Source organism: Myxine glutinosa, chromosome 8, assembly GCF_964187855.1.
Source record: "Myxine glutinosa chromosome 8, kmMyxGlut1.1, whole genome shotgun sequence".
Classification (NCBI taxonomy): Eukaryota; Metazoa; Chordata; class Myxini; order Myxiniformes; family Myxinidae; genus Myxine; species Myxine glutinosa.
This window is the reverse complement of record NC_136268.1, coordinates 44,983,104-45,005,791: the sequence shown is the minus strand read 5'-3', so window position 1 is coordinate 45,005,791 and position 22,688 is coordinate 44,983,104. Positions and strand designations below refer to the sequence as shown.

At 52.4% G+C, this 22,688-nt stretch overlaps 2 protein-coding genes across 6 annotated transcripts in view; one reads left to right on the top strand and one right to left on the bottom strand.

Moving 5' to 3' along the window:
• The window catches only part of PNPLA4 (patatin like domain 4, phospholipase and triacylglycerol lipase), a 101,348-nt gene extending 89,408 nt beyond the window's left edge, over positions 1-11,940 (top strand). For all 5 annotated transcript variants that reach the window (XM_078783213.1, XM_078783215.1, XM_068124378.2 and 2 more), the window contains 3 exons: positions 6,973-7,125; positions 7,276-7,962; positions 11,151-11,940. In XM_078783213.1, the coding sequence (XP_078639339.1) occupies positions 6,973-7,125; positions 7,276-7,413 (291 nt within the window). In that variant the 3' untranslated portion in view covers positions 7,414-7,962; positions 11,151-11,940. The remainder of the gene's footprint in view (positions 1-6,972; positions 7,126-7,275; positions 7,963-11,150) is intronic.
• An 821-nt stretch (positions 11,941-12,761) lies between these two features.
• LOC137432438 (uncharacterized) lies at positions 12,762-15,739 on the bottom strand. Its single transcript, XM_068124374.2, has 2 exons — positions 13,569-15,739; positions 12,762-13,286 (listed from the first exon to the last, which is right to left on the bottom strand). The coding sequence occupies exons 1-2, from the start codon at positions 15,701-15,703 to the stop codon at positions 13,199-13,201; spliced, it is 2,223 nt and encodes a 740-aa protein (XP_067980475.2). The 5' UTR covers positions 15,704-15,739; the 3' UTR covers positions 12,762-13,198.
• Positions 15,740-22,688: the final 6,949 nt, after the last annotated feature.

Here is a 22,688-nt window from a genome sequence, read left to right as displayed (position 1 = left end):
CGGAAGCTCATCTGCCTGGCTGTTAAAAAAGGATCACCAAATATCTAAAGATTGGATCCAATAATATAAGCGTCATGGCCATTGTTTGGGTGAAAGACCTAAGATTTTAGGCATACATGCCTCAGGTTTTAGGCGTACAGGCCTCAGGCTTCAGGAGTCAGCCTCCAGGCCAGTGCAATTGCAATCTATCTGAGCTATATAACCACGATGTTGTGGCGGACACAAAAGCCCACTGGCGTGGTGACATCATTCCGCGCACCAAGTGGGCGGTGGCCACGCCCGAGGGGTAGGCGTGGCCTCATGATATACACCGGGCGCCCAGCCCGGGGCGGGCCAGTGTTACAGTGAGCTCCTGAAATAAAGACGCTTATAAGTTACCGCTTGTCCGCTTCCTCCTTGCTCGCAAGCAGCGCGCGTAACGCCGCGCTTTACTGGTGACCCCTTCGACGTTGGATCTGCCGGAGCGATCCTTCCACACGCGACGCCATTGCCATGGCCAACTTCGTCAAACTTCCCGAATTTTGGGAGGCTCAGGCCGAAGTCTGGTTCGTCCAGGCCGAAGCCCAATTTCAGCTTCGGCGCCTCACCGGCGATGACACGCGCTATTGCCACGTCGTCGCCTCCCTCGGGCCCGGCACGGCCGCTCGAGTTGTGTCCGTCCTTCGCCACCCACCGGACGGCCACAAGTACGAGGCACTCAAGCGGCTACTCCTAGCCACGTTCGGCCTCACGGACGACGCACGGGCCGACCGCCTCCTGGATCTCCCCGAGCTCGGTGACACGCGCCCGTCGGTCCGAATGGACCATATGCTGTCACTGTTGGGCGACGAAGCCCCCGGTTCTCTATTCCGGGCGCTTTTCCGTCACCAACTTCCAGCGCAGGTTCGCCTCGCGTTGGCCGGGACCGGGCTAACGGAACCCCGAGCATTGGCAGCCGAGGCGGACAGGTACTTCGCCGCTTCGGACACGCGGGCGAGAGTCGGCGTGGCCGTCACGGCCCTCGAGGCTGATGCTGCTGATGCTGCTGATGCTGCTGTTCCACAGCATCAGCTTCTACAGCATACGCAGCATGCTGATATGCACCTCGTGAACGCCGCCACGCCCCGCCCACCGCCGCGGCGAAAACCGCCACCGCGGGGAAACCCGCCAACTCCACCGGCCTGGCGGAGCCAGCCGCGCTCCTCCAGCTCCACCACCTGGTGCTGGTTCCACGCCAAGTTCGGCCACGAAGCTCGGCAGTGTCATCCGCCATGCTCCTTCAACAGGTCGGGAAACGCCCGGGCCGGCGCTCAATAGTGGCGATGAGCGCCGGCCGTTCGAGCAGCCTGCTGTTCATAACGGACACCTTCTCCGGGCGCCGTTACCTGTGCGACACGGGAGCGCAGGTGAGTGTCATTCCCGCCGGCACGTCAGACAAGCACGCCGCGGGTGGGGGCCCCGCGCTGCTTGCCGCGAACGGGACGCCCATCCGTACGTACGGAAAACGCTGCCTCTCTGCGGTTTGGAGGGCAGGTTTTCCGATGGACGTTCGTCACCGCCGACGTGCCCATGGCACTGCTTGGCGCGGACTTCCTGTGCGCTAATGGGCTCCTGGTCGACGTCAAGCGCAGACGTCTTGTCCAGGCCGAGACGTTCAGCTCGCTCGCTTGTGCGTTGCCCAGCTCAACCAGCTTGCCAAGCGGCTTGCCGAACGGTTCGGTTCCGGCCACGTTGGTCTGTACGCTTCCGGCAGCGGACGCATTCACCCGCCTCCTCGCCGGCTTCCCGGCCCTCATGCGGCCCACCTTCTCGGCGGGGGCCGTCAAGCACGGGGTGGCCCATCACATCCCCACCGTCGGGCCACCGGTCTACGCCCGGGCACGCCGCCTAGAGCCGACGAAGCTGGCGGTGGCAAAAGCGGGGTTCGCTACCCTGGAGCGACTCGGCATCGTTCGGCGCTCAGAGAGCGCTTGGGCGTCGCCGCTGCATATCGTGCCGAAGCCCGGCGTGGGATGGCGACCGTGCGGGGACTATCGCCGTCTCAATGACGCCACGACTCCCGACCGCTACCCCGTCCCCCACATTCAGGACTTTTCCGCCCGTTTGGTGGGCAGGTCCTTCTTCTCGAAGGTGGACCTCATATGCGGCTACCATCAGGTCCCTGTCAGGCCGGAGGACATCCCGAAGACGGCGGTCATCACGCCATTCGGACTCTTCGAGTTCCTGCGCATGCCCTTCGGTCTGAAGAATGCGGCTCAGGCGTTCCAGCGACTGATGGACAGCGTCCTGCGTGACTTGGATTTTGTCTACGTCTACCTGGACGATATCCTCGTCGCCAGCGCGTCCCGCGAAGAGCACCTACGCCACCTCCGCACGCTCTTCGAACGCCTGGGCCAGCATGGCCTGATTGTGAACCCCGCAAAGTGCCGGTTCGGCGCCGCCATAATCGATTTTCTGGGGCACCGTGTCACCAGGCACGGAGCCGTCCCCCTGCCGGCCAAGGTGGAGGCGGTGAAGGGGTTTCCGTGCCCCCGCACGATCAGAGGGCTGCAGGAGTTCCTGGGCATGGTGAACTTTTACCATCGGTTCCTGCCCCGTATCGCCCAGCTCCTGCGCCCCCTGCACGAAGCTCTCCGAGGTAAGCCGGGCAAAGGCGACGTTACCTGGACCGAGCAGATGGACACGGCGTTCACGGGCGCGAAGCTCGCCTTGGCTAACGCTACCATGCTCGCGCACCCGGCGCCCGATGCACCGATCGCCCTCACCACCGATGCCTCGGACTACGCGGTGGGCGCGGTGCATGAGCAATGGGTGCGTGGAGCTTGGCAACCGCTGGCGTTCTTTAGCCGGCAGCTTCGCCCGCCCGAACGCCGTTACAGTACCTTCGACCGCGAGTTGCTCGGACTTCACTTGGCGGTCAGGCACTTCCGCCATCTGCTCGAGGGCCGTGCGTTCACTGCCTTCGTCGACCACAAGCCGCTGATCTTCGCGATGGGCAAGGTCACCGAGCCGTGGTCGGCCCGGCAGCAGCGTCACCTCTCGGCCGTGTCCGAGTACACGACGGACATCCAGCACGTCGCGGGGAAGGACAACCCGGTGGCGGATTGCCTTTCCCGGGCCGTCGCCCACGCAGTCCACCTCGGCATCGACTATGCCCGGATGGCAGCGGACCAGGCCGCTGACCCCGACGTCCAGGCCTTGCGGACCGCCGTCACGGGCCTCCGCGTCACCGAGGTGCCGTTCGACGGCGCGGGCGCGGCCCTCTTGTGCGACGTCTCCCTCGGGCGTCCTCGCCCCATCGTGCCCGCAGGCTGGCAGCGCCAGGTGTTTGACGCCATCCACGGCCTGTCCCACCCGGGCGCGAGGGCCTCCCAAAGGCTGATCGCCGACAAGTTCGTCTGGCATGGCCTCCGGAAGGCCGTCCGCGGCTGGGCCAGGACGTGCCTCGCGTGCCAGCGCGCCAAGGTGCACCGGCACACCCAGGCCCCGTTGGCCCCGTTCACGGTGCCGGAACGCCGGTTTGACCACGTCCACGTGGACCTGGTGGGACCTCTGCCCCCCTCGCGGGGTTTCACCTACATCCTCACCATGGTGGACCGCACCACCCGGTGGCCGGAGGCCGTGCCCTTGGCGTCGACAACGGCGGCCGATGTCGCGCAGGCTTTCATCGCCACCTGGGTCGCCCGGTTCGGCGCCCCCTCAGACATCTCATCCGACCGCGGCCCCCAGTTCACCTCGGAGCTCTGGGGGGGCGGTTGCGCAGGGGCTCGGGGTCCGGCTGCACCGAACCACGGCCTACCACCCCCAGGCTAACGGCCTGTGTGAGCGATTTCACCGCTCATTGAAGGCTGCGCTCCGGGCCACCCTCCGCGACGGCGGCTGGGTCGACAGGCTCCCCTGGGTCCTGCTGGGCCTCCGGACGGCGCCCAAGGAGGACCTGCGCGCATCCGCGGCGGAGTTGGTCTTCGGGCAACCGCTGCGGGTGCCGGGCGAGTTCCTCCCCGACTCCACGGCACCATGATCCGCGGCACAGCAGCGCTCCGCTCTGCAAGAGACCGCCCAGAGGTTCGCCCCGGTGCCAACGGCATGCCACGGGCACCCACCGACGCACGTCGCCCCGGAGCTTCGCACGGCGGAGTACGTCTTCGTCCGCCACGATGCCCATCGGACACCACTGCGGCCCCCGTACGACGGGCCTTTCCGCGTGCTGGAGACCGGGGCGAAGCACTTCACCCTGGACATCGGCGGTACTCCTGACCGCGTTTCGGTAGACCGCCTCAAGCCGGCCCACCTCGATGTGGACCATCCACCGCCAGTGGCCCGACCCCCACGTCGGGGCCGCCCTCCTGCGGGCGGACCCCCGGCACCGCCCAGCCCCGCCGCCACGCCGCCCCCCGGTCCTGCACCCATCCCAGGGGCAGCCAGGGGCATCCCACCTGGCATCCCTGCACCCCGGACGCCGCCGATCGCTAGGGGGCGCTTCGGCCGGGTCATTCGTCTGCCCCGCAAACTGGCCCTCCAGGTGCGCGGGAATTCTGGGGGGGCGCGTGTGGCGGACACAAAAGCCCACTGGCGTGGTGACATCATTCCGCGCACCAAGTGGGCGGTGGCCACGCCCGAGGGGTAGGCGTGGCCTCATGATATACACCGGGCGCCCAGCCCGGGGCGGGCCAGTGTTACAGTGAGCTCCTGAAATAAAGACGCTTATAAGTTACCGCTTGTCCGCTTCCTCCTTGCTCGCAAGCAGCACGCGTAACGCCGCGCTTTAATGTATTATATATGGGGACCGCAAGGCTAACCCCTGCTCTAGCAGGGAAAATGGCCTTAAAATGCATGTTGTTGTTTGTTGTATAAGCTGTGGGCATATTATTGCTTCATATGCAAAACCCAGGTTATTTTATTTCATATTTTTGGGAGAATTTGAGGCAGCGGTCAGTTGCCAATACACCACCCAAATAAAGGGATGAACAATTTGTTTAATAAATCGAGGCCACGCCCTGTTGCCAATACACCTCCCAATTAAAAGGATGAGCAATTTGGATAAAAATGATAGCTTTAGCTCAACTGAGCTCGACACACTTATCCACCAGGCAGTTCTCATTTTGTGGGATGAAGCGAAGCACCTATAGTGTATCACAAAATGCTTGAGGCACTGGACCGGACATTTCATGATCTGATGCGGGAGGATTTGCCATTCAGAAGCAAGGTAATTCTACTTGGCGGTGGCTATGTCCTTCCATCCATCCATCAAAAATGAAGAAGAAGAAACTCTCTAACCAACAGTGTTTAATTCGAAAGGGTTCAAAGTGTAATTCCAGAAGGTTCTAAAGGGTAATTCTGAAGGGTTCTCAATGGTAATTCTAATGTATTTTAAAGGGTAATTCTAAAGGATTCTAAAGTGTAATTCTAAAGGTTTCTAAAGGGGTTTGTTCCTTTGTAGGCTTTGCCTATTTCATATTAAAATGCCAAACTGAACCGCTTCCTTCGGACACGGGCGCGATTTTATTTTACTATGTTTGTCTGCTCGGCAGTCAAACAAAATTGAAAATCATTCCAAACAGGAAACTTACTGTTTTTAAGGACATCGTAGAGGACACAAACAATAGGCATGAATAACTAAAGTAATATGTTTGATAGGGTGGTGTAACCGACACTGTATAAACAATGGTAAAACAGCAGTATATTCCAGAATTACGGTATGCGGGTGTCTTCTGATACCTCAGGGAGTTGGATGCCTCTGCCTTGCATAACCCCAGGTCACCTGTGGGCGAGGTGCAGTACCTGTCAGCCCCCCTTACCAGGGTAACGGTCCGCAGCCATGCGGTTTAAATGGCAGATGGCTCTGCACATCTGGTGGATGAAAGTCCAGTCCACTCCAACAGCACGGGCGGAAGAGGGTGAATTCCCCAACGGTCAGCAGAGAGACGGAGAGGAGTGGCAACCCGCCGTCTATACCACACACTTACCCATGTGTACGAGTCATAGAAAGGCAATGCCATCATTAACCAAGGATATTCGACATCATCATATTCCAGAATTAATTAATTTATACGACTTTTACAATCTTTATTTTATTTTAATTGAATTATATACTTGAACACCGACTCCTACCGTCTTCTACCGACTCCTCTCCGGCCTTGCTCCCCCAGCTCTCTCTGTGCTCTGTCCCCCCAATATTCCTTCAGGTCACACAAGATCTGCCTGCAACCCTCTTATGGTTAAACTGCCAAAATCAAGACTCTCTGCTCACCTTCACTCTTTCATTCCCCTTTTCTCCCACTTCTGGAACAAACTCCCCCACTCCCTTCAATCCCACCCCTCCCTCCAGGTCTTTAAAACAGCTGTTCACCACCATCTCTTATCTTCCCCCATCCAAAACCTTGATCTTTTCTACCCCCGCTAATTCACCCCAGATACACTTTTTTTTTGAAATTCCAACTTCTTTCCTGGAAGTCCTTGCAGTGTTCATATGTTTTATACCTCTCCCACCTCCCCCAAAGCCCTCCCCCTCCCACATTTCTCCCGATGTCCCTGCTCTCAAATGTTGTGTTTGTGTCCTTCCCCCTCTCTCCCCATCTTGTCTGCCGCTCCCCTTATTTTTTGTGTTTTGTGTGTCGGTTTGACTTTTTGTGTGATTAATGTTAGCTCTTTCACGAGCCTCGATCTTGTATACAAAAAAAAAAGAAACACTGGAGACACACATCACCTTATATACATTTTCGAAACCCTACTGTTTTGCAGTACTTGAACAGGTTAAATAATGTGGTGTATAAGGGTGATGTATGAGTCTGCTTCAATCACACTAAACTTCCGGAATTTTTTTTAACGATCTTTAAAATCATTATTTTATTTAGATTGAAGGAAAAACCTGAACACTGTGTGGGGTAACGTGTTCTATGATCTCTCTGGTTTCATATGCAATCAAAAATTGTTCCCTCAAATTAACCAAGTTAACTTCAGGTTTTTGCAATGTTGTTGTGATGTGTCTTGCAGTTGTGGCTGGATGGGGGTTTGAGTAATAACTTGCCATTACTTCCTGGGGGGCGCACAATCACGATCTCTCCATTTAGTGGCGACCATGACGTGAGCCCACGTGAAGCAGACCTCCGAGCGATCTACGCACGGATCTCACGAGAAAACTTCCAGGTTTGTCACAAGTGGCACCCATTGGAATCACATTTTCTGCATTGCGGTTTGCTGTCGTTGTTGTCATGGAACGAGTTCAATAGTTCAAACTGCTCAATAAGCCTTAGATCACCGGAGAAAACCACCGTAGATTCTCTCTTCCTTTCTTAGGTGAGTGTGTGCAATGCAATCCGAGCAGCGCTTGCTGTCCTTCCACCACCCCAATGTGTCATGGAGCAAATTTACGAGCGTGGGGAGAAGGACACCGTGCGCTTCCTACGCAGCAATGGATTCTACCAGGAAGAATAATGTCACGTTGCCATGGAGATTGGCTTTCCACAGACTTTATGCCCACATTCAGCCACCTCACTTCCTATTTAAGGATGCCTTAAGAAAATCGATTCTAATGAAAGTTACTCTTTGACAATGTTTAAGGAAAATCAAATGAGAGTCCAGTTTTGTTTTAAAAGTCCCAATTCTACTATAGAGTTTTTCAGCAAGATCTTCAATGATATGCAACGATCGTCGATGGCACTTACATTCACTTTCTCAATGTTGCACTGTTGCAGGCATGCCTCTTTATTACCTTGTACCAGGATGTTTGATATTATCTGCAATGTCACAACCTGATATAAAACCCTCACTCGGTTGTCCACAATTTGCCATGATCTATCAAGATGGTACTAGCTCTGCCAGGTGGGCAACGGTATAGAAGCGAGGTCTGGCTTGGCAGTTTGAATGTGGGTACCTCACCCCAATTATAAAGGGAAGAGGAGGTAAACAACAACAAAAAATGGGCTTGGTGCACCTAACCCTAACCCTAACCCTAACTCACCCCAATTATAAAGGGAAGAGGAGGTAAACAACAATAAAAAATGGGCTTGGTGCACCTAACCATAACCCTAACTCACCCCCCTTATAAAGGGAAGAGGAGGTAAACAACAACAAAAAATGGGCTTGGTGCACCTAACCCTAACCCTAACTCACCCCCCTTATAAAGGGAAGAGGAGGTAAACAACAACAAAAAATGGGCTTGGTGCACCTAACCATAACCCTAACTCACCCCCCTTATAAAGGGAAGAGGAGGTAAACAACAACAAAAAATGGGCTTGGTGCACCTAACCCTAACCATAACCCTAACCCTAACTCACCCCAATTATAAAGGGAAGAGGAGGTAAACAACAATAAAAAATGGGCTTGGTGCACCTAACCATAACCCTAACTCACCCCCCTTATAAAGGGAAGAGGAGGTAAACAACAACAAAAAATGGGCTTGGTGCACCTAACCATAACCCTAACTCACCCCCCTTATAAAGGGAAGAGGAGGTAAACAACAACAAAAAATGGGCTTGGTGCACCTAACCCTAACCCTAACTCACCCCCCTTATAAAGGGAAGAGGAGGTAAACAACAACAAAAAATGGGCTTGGTGCACCTAACCATAACCCTAACTCACCCCCCTTATAAAGGGAAGAGGAGGTAAACAACAACAAAAAATGGGCTTGGTGCACCTAACCATAACCCTAACTCACCCCCCTTATAAAGGGAAGAGGAGGTAAACAACAACAAAAAATGGGCTTGATGCACCTAACCATAACCCTAACTCACCCCCCTTATAAAGGGAAGAGGAGGTAAACAACAACAAAAAATGGGCTTGGTGCACCTAACCCTAACCCTAACCCTAACTCACTCCAATTATAAAGGGAAGAGGAGGTAAACAACAACAAAAAATGGGCTTGGTGCACCTAACCCTAACCCTAACCCTAACTCACCCCCCTTATAAAGGGAAGAGGAGGTAAACAACAACAAAAAATGGGCTTGGTGCACCTAACCATAACCCTAACCCTAACTCACCCCAATTATAAAGGGAAGAGGAGGTAAACAATAACAAAAAATGGGCTTGGTGCACCTAACCCTAACCCTAACTCACCCCCCTTATAAAGGGAAGAGGAGGTAAACAACAACAAAAAATGGGCTTGGTGCACCTAACCCTAACCCTAACTCACCCCCCTTATAAAGGGAAGAGGAGGTAAACAACAACAAAAAATGGGCTTGGTGCACCTAACCCTAACCCTAACTCACCTCCCTTATAAAGGGAAGAGGAGGTAAACAACAACAAAAAATGGGCTTGGTGCACCTAACCATAACCCTAACTCACCCCCCTTATAAAGGGAAGAGGAGGTAAACAACAACAAAAAATGGGCTTGGTGCACCTAACCATAACCCTAACTCACCCCCCTTATAAAGGGAAGAGGAGGTAAACAACAACAAAAAATGGGCTTGATGCACCTAACCATAACCCTAACTCACCCCCCTTATAAAGGGAAGAGGAGGTAAACAACAACAAAAAATGGGCTTGGTGCACCTAACCATAACCCTAACTCACCCCCCTTATAAAGGGAAGAGGAGGTAAACAACAACAAAAAATGGGCTTGGTGCACCTAACCCTAACCCTAACCCTAACTCACTCCAATTATAAAGGGAAGAGGAGGTAAACAACAACAAAAAATGGGCTTGGTGCACCTAACCCTAACCCTAACCCTAACTCACCCCCCTTATAAAGGGAAGAGGAGGTAAACAACAACAAAAAATGGGCTTGGTGCACCTAACCATAACCCTAACCCTAACTCACCCCAATTATAAAGGGAAGAGGAGGTAAACAATAACAAAAAATGGGCTTGGTGCACCTAACCCTAACCCTAACTCACCCCCCTTATAAAGGGAAGAGGAGGTAAACAACAACAAAAAATGGGCTTGGTGCACCTAACCATAACCCTAACTCACCCCCCTTATAAAGGGAAGAGGAGGTAAACAACAACAAAAAATGGGCTTGGTGCACCTAACCCTAACCATAACCCTAACCCTAACTCACCCCAATTATAAAGGGAAGAGGAGGTAAACAACAATAAAAAATGGGCTTGGTGCACCTAACCATAACCCTAACTCACCCCCCTTATAAAGGGAAGAGGAGGTAAACAACAACAAAAAATGGGCTTGGTGCACCTAACCATAACCCTAACTCACCCCCCTTATAAAGGGAAGAGGAGGTAAACAACAACAAAAAATGGGCTTGGTGCACCTAACCCTAACCCTAACTCACCCCCCTTATAAAGGGAAGAGGAGGTAAACAACAACAAAAAATGGGCTTGGTGCACCTAACCATAACCCTAACTCACCCCCCTTATAAAGGGAAGAGGAGGTAAACAACAACAAAAAATGGGCTTGGTGCACCTAACTATAACCCTAACTCACCCCCCTTATAAAGGGAAGAGGAGGTAAACAACAACAAAAAATGGGCTTGGTGCACCTAACCATAACCCTAACTCACCCCCCTTATAAAGGGAAGAGGAGGTAAACAACAACAAAAAATGGGCTTGGTGCACCTAACCCTAACCCTAACTCACCCCCCTTATAAAGGGAAGAGGAGGTAAACAACAACAAAAAATGGGCTTGGTGCACCTAACCATAACCCTAACTCACCCCCCTTATAAAGGGAAGAGGAGGTAAACAACAACAAAAAATGGGCTTGGTGCACCTAACCATAACCCTAACTCACCCCCCTTATAAAGGGAAGAGGAGGTAAACAACAACAAAAAATGGGCTTGATGCACCTAACCATAACCCTAACTCACCCCCCTTATAAAGGGAAGAGGAGGTAAACAACAACAAAAAATGGGCTTGGTGCACCTAACCCTAACCCTAACCCTAACTCACTCCAATTATAAAGGGAAGAGGAGGTAAACAACAACAAAAAATGGGCTTGGTGCACCTAACCCTAACCCTAACTCACCCCCCTTATAAAGGGAAGAGGAGGTAAACAACAACAAAAAATGGGCTTGGTGCACCTAACCATAACCCTAACCCTAACTCACCCCAATTATAAAGGGAAGAGGAGGTAAACAATAACAAAAAATGGGCTTGGTGCACCTAACCCTAACCCTAACTCACCCCCCTTATAAAGGGAAGAGGAGGTAAACAACAACAAAAAATGGGCTTGGTGCACCTAACCATAACCCTAACTCACCCCAATTATAAAGGGAAGAGGAGGTAAACAACAACAAAAAATGGGCTTGGTGCACCTAACCATAACCCAACGTGAATAAGTGCACTTAGGATACCTACACAATTGGCCAAAATTGGCAAAATGAGTACTAGCTTACTGGTAACATGGGCACTGCATCAGCGGCGATTTATTTTGCCATTTCTATTTTGCCATTGCCTTCACAGCAGTAGTTATGGCAGGACTTTGGAATTTGTTCATGGTGACGGCAATAGCTCGCCTACTCCTAGCGAAGGACATCGTGGGATCTTTAACGCCCGCCAACTAATACCAGCAGACGGGAGGCCCAGTTTAACGTCCATCCGAGGGACGGCACACACATTGATGAATCACACTGCCTGATAAACATCAGGATGATAGGTTGTAGCTGGTTCAGGATTCAAACCCAGACTAGACAGCTTAGAGCCGAGTGTGCGTACCTGTACATCTATGTCATCCTGCCAGCCCATGCACTTCAAAGGCTGTAAGATGCTGAGTTTTGGAGTTTATTCGGTCTGGCCTCTGACCATCTAATTAAATTTGGTGTCTCAGTTTGGTAATTACCCAATGCAAGATGAGCCCTCACCTGGCTTATGACTGTTGAAAACACATTACACGATGTTCTATTGTGCGACTCGTTCTATTTTCATGGAATGCAGTGTATCCGTTGGTGTCCGTTGGTCCATTCGCGGTTACGCTGATTGGCTGTCGTGAGGCTAGGTGCAGTGATTGGCTCCTGGCAAGATGGAATAATGTATTGTATGGACATCAAAAGCTGATATTCAAAATCTGATTCCATATTTCACGATCGGAACTCATGGCTTAAATAAAATTATGTCGAAAATTGGGAAAGAATTAGGAAAAAGCGATTTTTATGATATGATGTTCATTTTTTTCACTCTTTTACAGGTAATTATTGTACACCTGATTATATTTTACATTGTCCAGGGACATCGGTCACGATCTTTTTGGATTCAGATTCTACTTTTATTGTACATTTTTAACGTATAGTAATACATACCGGTACAACATAGTTGAAGAAATTTGATTATTAACAGTGCGTTAATGGACGTCCTCGGCTGACAGGATGACCTCTGAGGTACCACACTCTCCTCTAAGTTATCGAGCTTGGGTTTGAATCCCAACCTAGCTATAAACGATCGTCCTGGTGTTTCACAGACTGGTAAGTCATCAATATGTGCCATCTCTTTGAGGGACGTCAAACTGTGCTTCCCATCTTCCGACATTAGTTGGTGGACGTTAAAGATCCCCATGGTATCCTTCACGGAGAGTGGGCGAGCTATCACCGGCACCCTGAACAAATTACAAATTCCTACCCGAACTACTGCTGGGAAGGCAATGGCAAACCACCCAGGATAAACATTTCAGACAGGGGAGCGGTGGAGAGAGGAAGAAGTGGGGGAGAGACAGGGAAGTGGAGAAAGGGGGGAGGTGGAGAAGGGAAGAGAGAGAGGGAGAGGAGGGGGATACCCTTTCTAGCTTTTCCTGTCACTTGGGATGGGTACTCTTCCTAGTTACATCATATAATAAACAACAAACCCTAAACGTTGCATCATGTACATTTTATAAAAGATTAAATGATCATTCGAAGACGTTGCTGAGCGTAAAGCATTTATTTCACGATTGATTATAATGTTAAAATCGATATGCAAAAGAGACAACAAAACCACAATATTGCAATAAATGTGAAAATAGACACATGTTGATAGTAATTAATTCTTTTAAAAGTGCTTAATGACATGCAGACTGTTATATAAGTTTGTGGCAAAAATCCACTAATGTGGAAAGTCAAGGCAGAAGACAAAACATAATTTATATACTTTTGGATCAGAATATAATGATACGAGTCAAACAATAAGTGAGATAATTTATTTTAATAATTTTGAAAATGGTGTGATGTGATGTGGGGGGAAAACAAGTTGGGAGAAGGGAAGTTGGAAAGTAAATTTTTGAGAAAGAACGAAAACTTGGAGATGGGTGTTGGTAGAGTGTGTAGATCAATCGTTTGAGTGTTTAAAACCTTGTGGCATTGCCCTCACTGGTGTGGGTTCGATTCCTTTGTATACTCATCGGAAATTTCTGCAGGCTGCAATTGAGCGGTGATCTGTCCATGATCTGGGTTTCTGCAGCCACAGAAACGTTCACGGGGAAGGGAAGAGAGAGAGGGAGAGGAGGGGGATACTTTTTCTAGCGTTTCCTGTCACTTGGGATGGGTACTCTTCCTAGTTACATCATATAATAGTGTCGTGAGTGCCCCCATGCTCCGTCAAGAGCATGGACGTGCGTTGATGTCGTCGTGCGTAGAGTAGATGAAAAAGGGAGCTCAATAAGAGGAAAAGATGCTCTGACCACATAAGTATGTTGAAAGAATTTTCCAGGTGGAAAGAAACAAGTTGGATCCTCACACAGCGTTCTTGTAGCGCAGGCCGTTGTCTGTGAAGATGATCCCTGTCGGTGGCTCTTGCATTGGCAACTTGCAGTTTGATGGCAATGTTTGTGCTGCGTGCTGGCTTTTCCTCAGACTTGGGTACATGCGCCCTGTTTGAGATGGAAACTCGTCATCCATATTATCCAGGCATTTTCCAACGAGGGGTTTGTAAATAGGGTTGACGCTGATTTGACCGTTGAGTTGGGAAGAAGGGTTTGCCCTGTCCGAGTTACCTTTGGCGTTGTGTTGCTGCATGAGCTGAGCAGCTGACTTATCAGTGTTTTTCTTACTAGGACCTCCATTTTTCCGTTGGTTGCGTTTGCCACATTTCCTAAACATGAGGCATACAGTGGTGATGACAAGTATTCCAGTAACGAAGACAGACCCAAGGAGGCACGTAATAAAAACCGCCATCGTCACAGATGTATCATCATCATCTGAAGGTTCAGTATTGTCGAGGGATCGACCCTTAATGCACTCGGCATCTTTCATTCTCACCAAGAGCAGAGATTTACCAATGAGGTCAGAAGGTGAGGTGCAGGTGGCATTGTCCAGCAACAGGCCAGCATGGACTCGCGCTTGAAGCTTGGCAAGCATATCCGCACTCCCGCAGTCACATTGCCATGTATTCTTCTGCAACTGCAGATTTTTTATAGTATGAGACACTGATGCCAGAACCTCCAAGGGAAGATTTGAAAGACGGTTTCCAGCCAGGTTAAGACGTTGAAGCTCCGCAGTACCTTGCAAAGCTCCTGCAGGCAAGGTGTGCAGCAGGTTACGAGCAAGATTTAGCACTTGCAGAGAGGACATGCTTGAGAAAGAGCCAGGTTCAATCCGGTCCAAACCGTTCCCCTCAATGTAAAGGTGGCGAAGACTCTGCAGACCTTGAAACATTAGTGGTGAAAGACTATTGAGGTAATTTCCATTGAGGTTCAGGTAGTGTAACTTACGCAATGTGCCAAAAGATCCATCTTGGATAAGGAAGATTCTGTTTTCAGCTAGATTGAGGAACTGCAGGTTTTCCAAACCTGCGAAATCACCTTTGTTTACAGACTGGATGCGATTCTTCGCCAGGTTCAGTTCCTTGAAGGCAGAGGATCTGGGAATGTGTGATGTTATCTCTCTGATATCTTCATTCTGACACCACACATCGATTTGTTTATCCATGTCCACATGGCAAACGCATCTACTCGGGCAAATATCTGGATTATGTTTTTTGTCATCTATAAGGCGCAGTTCCTGTGTTGGTAACAACGTTGATGTTTTCACTCGGATTCCTGCTGGGTTACGCGAGGCGCACAACGTTTTAGCTGGGATGTCCTGTAACTTACTTTGTCTCAGACTTTCAGGAGAGATGCACACGAGACTCAGTTTGTGCCTAGGAGCATATGGCAAATTGTCCAGCCAACGCTTTGTAGGCAACGCCTGGCATGAACAATCCCAGGGGTTTTCGTCGAGCTTCACCTCCGCCACCCGAAGATCCAGATGTCTGAGTAGACCATGCAGTTGTGGGATCACAAAGTTGTTTCTACTCAAATCTAAAGTATTCAAAGGCAGAGATCCAAAGACTCCAGATGGCAAGGAAGAGAGCTGGTTGTCCTCCAGATGCAGCACATTGAGTTTGGTGATGGAACTGAAAGCATTTGAGCTAATACTCCATAGCCTGTTTTGGTTCAGTTGTAGATATTCCAAGCTGTAGAGTCCATGAAAAGTACCATCTGTGATGACACTCAAAAGATTGTTGTTCAAGTGGAGCTTCTTCAGCAAAGCGAGTTCCCGGAATGCCCCATCCTCCACATTCTGCAAGTCATTTTGTGCCAAGTTGAGCAGAGACGCACCCCTGAACCCGTCCAGATCTTTCAGGTTGAGCGCCGAAATATCGTTGCGCTGCAGGAACACGCGGTAGCCATCTTGGAGACCAACGTTAAACTGATGCAGCCTCTTAATGCCCTTTGATTCGCAACGCACGCGCATGGCGTGACAGTTGCAATTTTGGCACAAGGATGTTGACGCGGACAAGGTGTTGCTCATGGAGAAGCAGAGGAGCAGAAGAGCGCCAGACAGCATCGTAGCACCCAAGCGATGTTCGTACATCTTGTAAGGGCGCACCATCGCACATTGGCACGCACACTATGTCATTGGTGCAATAGTGGAGGGAAAAGCGAGGACAGCGTTCTTATGACTCATTATACGAGCACAATGGTTGTGTCAATATTTAATCTCGCCTCTTGGCTCACATGTCACTGAGCTGTGCTCTGTGTTTTGTATTTTCGTTACTGGAATGCTTGTATACAAAACATACCATATAATACTCTGCCATTATATTGTACAATGAAAGTAACCATGTAATATATGCATTTCTTTGTATACATATCACTGTATCCTTAAATGTGTATATCTACAGTATGTATTTACTTGTCTGTCTGTTTATCTTAGTATAATTTAACCAAAGTAAACATTAGGCATTTATTCCTACATGTACCTCATATTATTTTGATGTGCCGTAATTACTTAACTGTACCCTTAAGATTTTTGGTTTGTAACATAATTACTGTATATATATATATATATATATATATATGTATATATATATATATATATATATATATATATATATATATATATATATATATATATGTATGTATGTATGTATGTATGTATGTATGTATATATATATATATATACTGTATATACATATATATAATCGTTAGATTAAATAAGACGCGGACGTAGCACGTCCGCGTCTTATTTAATCTAACGATTATATACTCAATACAAATGAGACGCCCTGCTCGTACTTTGGAGTTTCTACTATTTCTTACAGTTATATACATATATATATATATATATATATATATATATATATATATATATATATATATATATATATATATATATATATCAGAGAGTACGCTGGTACTCTCTATGTAGGGATGGCACGGAAACAAATGTCGCTCCCATCTGCTACATACAACACTAAAGTTGGATTATCTTCTTTAAAAACTCGCTTAGGCTGCATATGAGAGCCTACCTGGTCTGTTCAGTTGATTGTCGAGGTAGGGATCGCTTTTCAGTTCTCCAGACCAAGGCAAAAGCAAAATAACGAGATCGCTCAAACCCGGGAATTAATCTTGTTCATAATAATAATAATCTTCTTCAGACGGCATATCTCCGAGCTGCCTCTATCAATGGCAATGATTCTGCTACCATTCGACAGAGTTTTACTTCCTGCAACATCCTTGTGTATTATAATTCTCGTAGCTTGAAAGGATTTCACGAAAAGTAAGTAAAACGACATTCCTATGTAAAAGAATAGGACTGGGGTAGGTAGGCGTGGCTATGACTGTCAATCAGCTTGGGGGCGGAGCCGATAGACATTTGCCTCAGTGTCGGCGTTATGCGTGATAATGTATCACCTTTGTTTATAATACGTGATAATGAAAATGATAATGTAAATGTAATACGTGTAACTAGGTGATAATGATAATGTATCGTGATAATTTTAGGTGGCATCAAATAATATCAGCAGAAATATCATGTCTCGGGAAATGCCTTGTTTTTCATTGTTGCATTTATGACAATAAAATAATAGTGAGGAACCAGTGCTATACACTGACCACCGGACACGTGATCACGAACCCTCGAGTCACGGGTTCTCGGCGGCAGATTCGCTACGTCAGCACATCACTGAGGCTGTCGTATAGAACAGTTTCATCTTTGTTTCGGCATACTGCATCGACTGCAGTGGACAATGGTCAATTAATTGATATTTTGTGGTGCTATGCACACACAACTCGTTTGCCAAGAAGGTAGGCCACAACGCGTTGTACAAACCAAAACACTTTATTCTATGCTCGCACATAAGCACTGGGCGGGCTCGAAAGTCGAGCCCGCATATATGTCCCGAGGCCACACCTTGCCCTCGGGCGTGGCCGGTCGGCCGAAAGGCGGGGCATGTATATCAGGTCCACCCTGCGCCTCGTGACGCCTTTGCTCCGGGCGTGGCCCGAGCCGTGCTTCCACGCCCGGTCGCTCGCGCCACCCACTGGTGCGCGGAATTATTACCCGCTGGCATTATGTCCGCCACACGCCCCCCCCCCCCCCCCCCCCAGAATTCCCATGCACCTGAAGGGTGAGCTTGCGGGGAAGCCGGATAACCCGGCCGAAACGCCCTCTGGCGATGCGTGCAGGGCTGGGGGGTGGCGGGACGGCGGGGGTGGGGGTGCCGGGGGTCTGCCCGCCGGGGGGCGGCCTCGACGCGGAGGCAGAGCTGCTTGCGGGGGGTGGTCCAGGTCGAGGTGGGCCGGCTTGAGGCGGTCCACGGAGATACGATCTGGAGTACCGCCGATGTCCACGGTGAAGTGCTTGTCCGCGGTCTCCAGCACGCGGAAGGGCCCATCATACGGGGGCCGCAGCGGTGCCCGGTGGGCGTCGTGCCGGACAAAAACGTACTCCACCGTGCGAAGCTCCAGGGCGACGTGTGAGGACGGGCAACCGTGGTGTGCCGTCGGCACCGGGGCGAACCTCCTGGCGGTCTCCTGAAGGGTGGAGCGCTGTTACACCACGGACCAAGGTGCCGTGGAGTCGGGGATAAATTCGCCCGGTACCCGCAGTGGTTGTCCGAAGACCAGCTCCCCCGAGGACGCGCGCAGGTCGTCCTTGGGCGCCGTCCTGAGGCCCAGCAGGACTCAGGGGAGCCTGTCGGCCCAGCTGCCGTCGTGGAGGCTGGCCCGGAGTGTGGCCTTCATTGAGCGATGGAAGCGCTCGCACAGGCCTTTGGCCTGTGGGTGGTAGGCCGTGGTGCGGTGCAGCTTGATGCCGTGCCCTTGTGCCACTGCTCCCCAGAGCTCCGAGGTGAATTGGGGGCCGCGGTCGGACGAGATGTCCGAGGGGGCGCCGAACCGGGCAACCCAAGTGGCGATGAAAGCTTGCGCGACGTCAGCCGCAGCCGTCGCCGCCAATGGCACGGCCTCCGGCCACCGGGTGGTGCGGTCCACCATGGTGAGAAGGTGGGTGAAACCCCACGAGGGGGGCAGAGGTCCCACCAAGTCGACGTGCACATGGTCGAACCTACGTTCGGGCACCGGAAACAGGGCCAACGGGGCCTGGGTGTGGCGGTGGACTTTCGCGCGCTGGCACGCGAGGCATGTCCTGGCCCAGTCGCGGACGTTCTTCCGGAGGCCATGCCAGACGAACTTCGCCGCGACAAGCTTCTGGGAGGCCTTCGTGCCCGGGTGGGACAGGCCGTGGATGGCGTCAAAAACCGAGCGCTGCCAGCCAGCGGGCACGATGGGCTGAGGCCGGACGAGGGAGACGTCGCACAAGAGGGCAGTGCCCGCGATGTCGAACGGCACCTCGGGGACGTGGAGGCCTGTGATGGCGGTCCGCAAGGCCTGGACGTCGGGTCGGCGGTCTGGTCCGCCGCCATCCGGGCATAGTCGATCCCGAGGTGGACCGCGTGTGCGACGGACCGGGAAAGGCAATCCGCCACCGGGTTGTCCTTACCCGCGACGTGTCGGATGTCCGTCGTGTATTCAGACATGGCAGAGAGGTGACGTTGCTGCCGGGCCGACCACGGCTCGGCGACCTTGGCCATCGTGAAAGCAAGAGGCTTGTGATCGACAAAGGCCGTGAACGGGCAGCCCTCGAGAAGATGGTGGGAAGTGTCGGACCGCCAGGTGGAGCCTGAGCAGCTCGTGGTCGAAAGCGCTGTACCAGCGTTCGTGCGGGTGGAGCTGCCGGCTAAAAAAACGCCAGCGGCTGCCAAGCACCACTCACCCACTGCTCGTGCACCGCACCCACCGCATAGTCCGACGCGTCGGTGGTGAGGGCTATTGGGGCATCGGGCACTGGGTGCGCCAGCATGGTGGCGTTGGCCAAGGCCAGCTTTGCGCCTGCAAACGCCGCGTCCATCTGCTCCGTCCAGGCGATATCCCCTTTGCCCGGCTTCCCCCGGAGGGCCTCGTGCAGGGGGCGCAGGAGCTGGGCGACGCGGGGCACGAAGCGGTGATAAAAATTCACCATGCCCAGGAATTCCAGGAGCCCCTTGATCGTGCGGGGGCGCGGGAAACTCCTGACCACCTCCACCTTGGCCGGTAAAGGGATGGCCCCGTGCCTGGTGATGCGGTGCCCCAAGAAGTCGATGGCGGTGACGCCGAAATGGCACTTAGTGGGGTTGATTATCAGGCCATGCTGGCCCAGGCGTTCGAAGAGCGTGCGGAGATGGAGCAGGCGCTCCTCCCGGGACGCGCTCGCAACTAGGATGTCATCCAGGTAGACGTAGACGAAGGACAAGTCGCGCAAGACGCTGTCCATGAGCTGCTGGAACGCCTGGGCCGCATTTTTCAACCCAAAAGGCATCCGCAAGAACTCGAAGAGGCCGAAAGGTGTTATAACGGCTGTCTTCGGTACATCGTTCGGTTTTACGGGGACCTGGTGGTAGCCCCAGGTGAGGTCCACCTTGAAAAAAATGGTCGTTTTCACCAACCGGGCGGAAAAGTCCTGAATATGCGGGAACGGGTAGCGGTCGGGGGTGGTGGCGTCGTTGAGCCGGCGGTAGTCACCGCACGGCCGCCATCCGCCACCGGGCTTGGGCACAATGTGCAGAGGAGAGGCCCATGCGCTGTTGGAGCACCGTACGATGCTCAGCCGCTCCAGCATGGCGAACTCCGCTTTCGCAACGGCGAGCTTCGTTGGGTCGAGGCGGTGTGCCCGGGCGTCGACCGGTGGTCCGACGGTGGGAATATGGTGTTCCACCCCGTGTTTGACAGCCACAGCTTTTAAAGGTGGGCTGCGTGAGTGCCGGGAAACTGGCGAGGAGGCGGGTAAACTCGTCCCCTGCCGGAAGCGTACAGACCAACCTCGCCGGGACGGAACCGCTCAGCAAGCCGCTTGGTAAGCCGCTCGGTGAGCCGCTCAGCGAGCTGCTCAAAGAGCCGCTCAGCGAACAAGCGAGCGAGCTGAAGGTTTCGGCCTGGACGAGGCGTCGACGCTTAACGTCCACCAACAGCCCATGCGCACAAAGGAAGTCCGCACCGAGCAGGGCCATTGGCACGCTGGCGGTGACGAAATACCATTGGAAGCGCTGTCCCCCAAAACGCAGCGAGAGGCAACACTTCCCGAATGTGCGGATGGGAGTTCCGTTGGCGGCGAGCAAGGCGGGGCCCCGGCCCGCGGCTTGCTTGTCGGACGCGGAGGCAGGGAGGACGCTTACCTGCGCTCCAGTGTCACACAGAAAACGGCGACCAGACAAGGTGTCTGTAATGAAAAGGAGGCTGCCGGAATGGCCGACGCTCATGGCCGCAAGTGAGCGCCGGCCCGGTCATTTCCCGACCCGTCGAAAGAGCATGGCGGGCGGCACGCCCTAGCCTTGTGGCCGAACCTGGCATGATAATAACACCAGGTTTGCCCCGGTGGTGGCTGCCGCGTCGGTCGTGACGGCGGTGGCAGACGGGGTGTAGCAGCGGCCACGAGGGGGCGGGGCGCTGAAGCCTCCGCACCGGGATCCAGTACGGCAGCGCTATGCATCGGCCACGTGTGCGGCGCTGAAACCTCCGCACCGGGATCCACTACGGCAGCGCCATACGTCGGTCGCGTGTCGCAGGCCGCGAAAAATTTGTCCGCCTCTCTGGCCAGGGCGCGGGGTTCCATTATGGCCGAACCGGGCAGCGCGAGCCGCATCTGCGCAGGTAGCTGGCGGAGGAAAAGTGCTCGGAAAAGGAAATCCGGGCGTTTGTCGCCAAGAAGGGACAACATATAATCCATCCGAATGGACGGTTATGTGTCGCCGATGGCGGGAAGGTCAAGGAGGCGATCAGCGCGGTCGGCCTCCATGAGCCCAAACGTGGTGAGGAGCAGTCGTTTGAGCAACGTGTACTTGTGGGCGCCCGGCGGGTGCTGAAAGAAGGACACGACGCGGGCGGCAGTGCTGGGCCCGAGGGCGGCGACCATGTAAAAGTACATGGTGTCGTCCGCTGTGATGCCCCGGAGCTGGAATTGGGCCTCGGCTTGCACAAACCAAACGTCGGCCTGTGCTTCCCAGAACTCCGGGAGTTTAACGGCGACAGCGTTGGTAGCCATGGCGCGTTCAGGGGTCAGTTACAGCTGAACCAGTCGGGGTCACCAGAGTGGTGCTATGCACACACAACTCGTTTGCCAAGAAGGTAGGCCACAACGCGTTGTACAAACCAAAACACTTTATTCTATGCTCGCACGTAAGCACTGGGCGGGCTCGACTTTCGAGCCCGCATATATGTCCCGAGGCCACGTCTTGCCCTCGGGCGTGGCCGGTCGGCCGAAAGGCGGGGCATGTATTTCAGTTCCACCCTGCGCCTCGTGACGCCTTTGCTCCGGGCATGGCCCGAGCCGTGCTTCCACGCCCGGTCGCTCGCGCCACCCACTGGTGCACGGAATTATTACCCGCTGGCATTGTGTCCGCCACAATCTATCTCTAATTCCAGTAATCTCTGTGTGTGTGTCTGTGTGTGTGTATGCGACCGCTGTTTCTCGACAACTACCGGTCCGATATACTTGAAACTTGCCAGGTATATTGCTGGGGACCCGAGGATGTGCCTTTTCAAGGTTTCATATTAATCGGAGAAGTAGTTACCGAGCTATGGCGATTTCTTTACCAAACTCCGCAAGCCGTTCGCTTTGGACCAAACCATTTCATGTAAATAGAGGGTGGGGGGATTGTCACCGTACTCGCAAGCCGTTCGCTTTGGACCAAACCATTTCATGTAAATAGAGGGGGGGGGATTGTCACCGTACTCGCAAGCCGTTCGCTTTGGACCAAACCATTTCATGTAAATAGAGGGGGGGGATTGTCACCGTACTCGCAAGCCGTTCGCTTTGGCTTTGCGAATGGACCAAACCATTTCATGTAAATAGAGGGGGGGGATATAATTTTAGATATATATATAGTACGGGCATGCCCTAGTTTAATATAAAGATCCTAGTTTCCCTCCTCGCTCAACCCTGAACCTTGTGATGCACTTGCGCAGATAAGAAAGCGTGTCACGTGTACATGTGTTTGACTAACGTCTTTCTGATGATTTATAGTGACTGTATTTGTCTGGCGAGAATCTACTCAACTTTT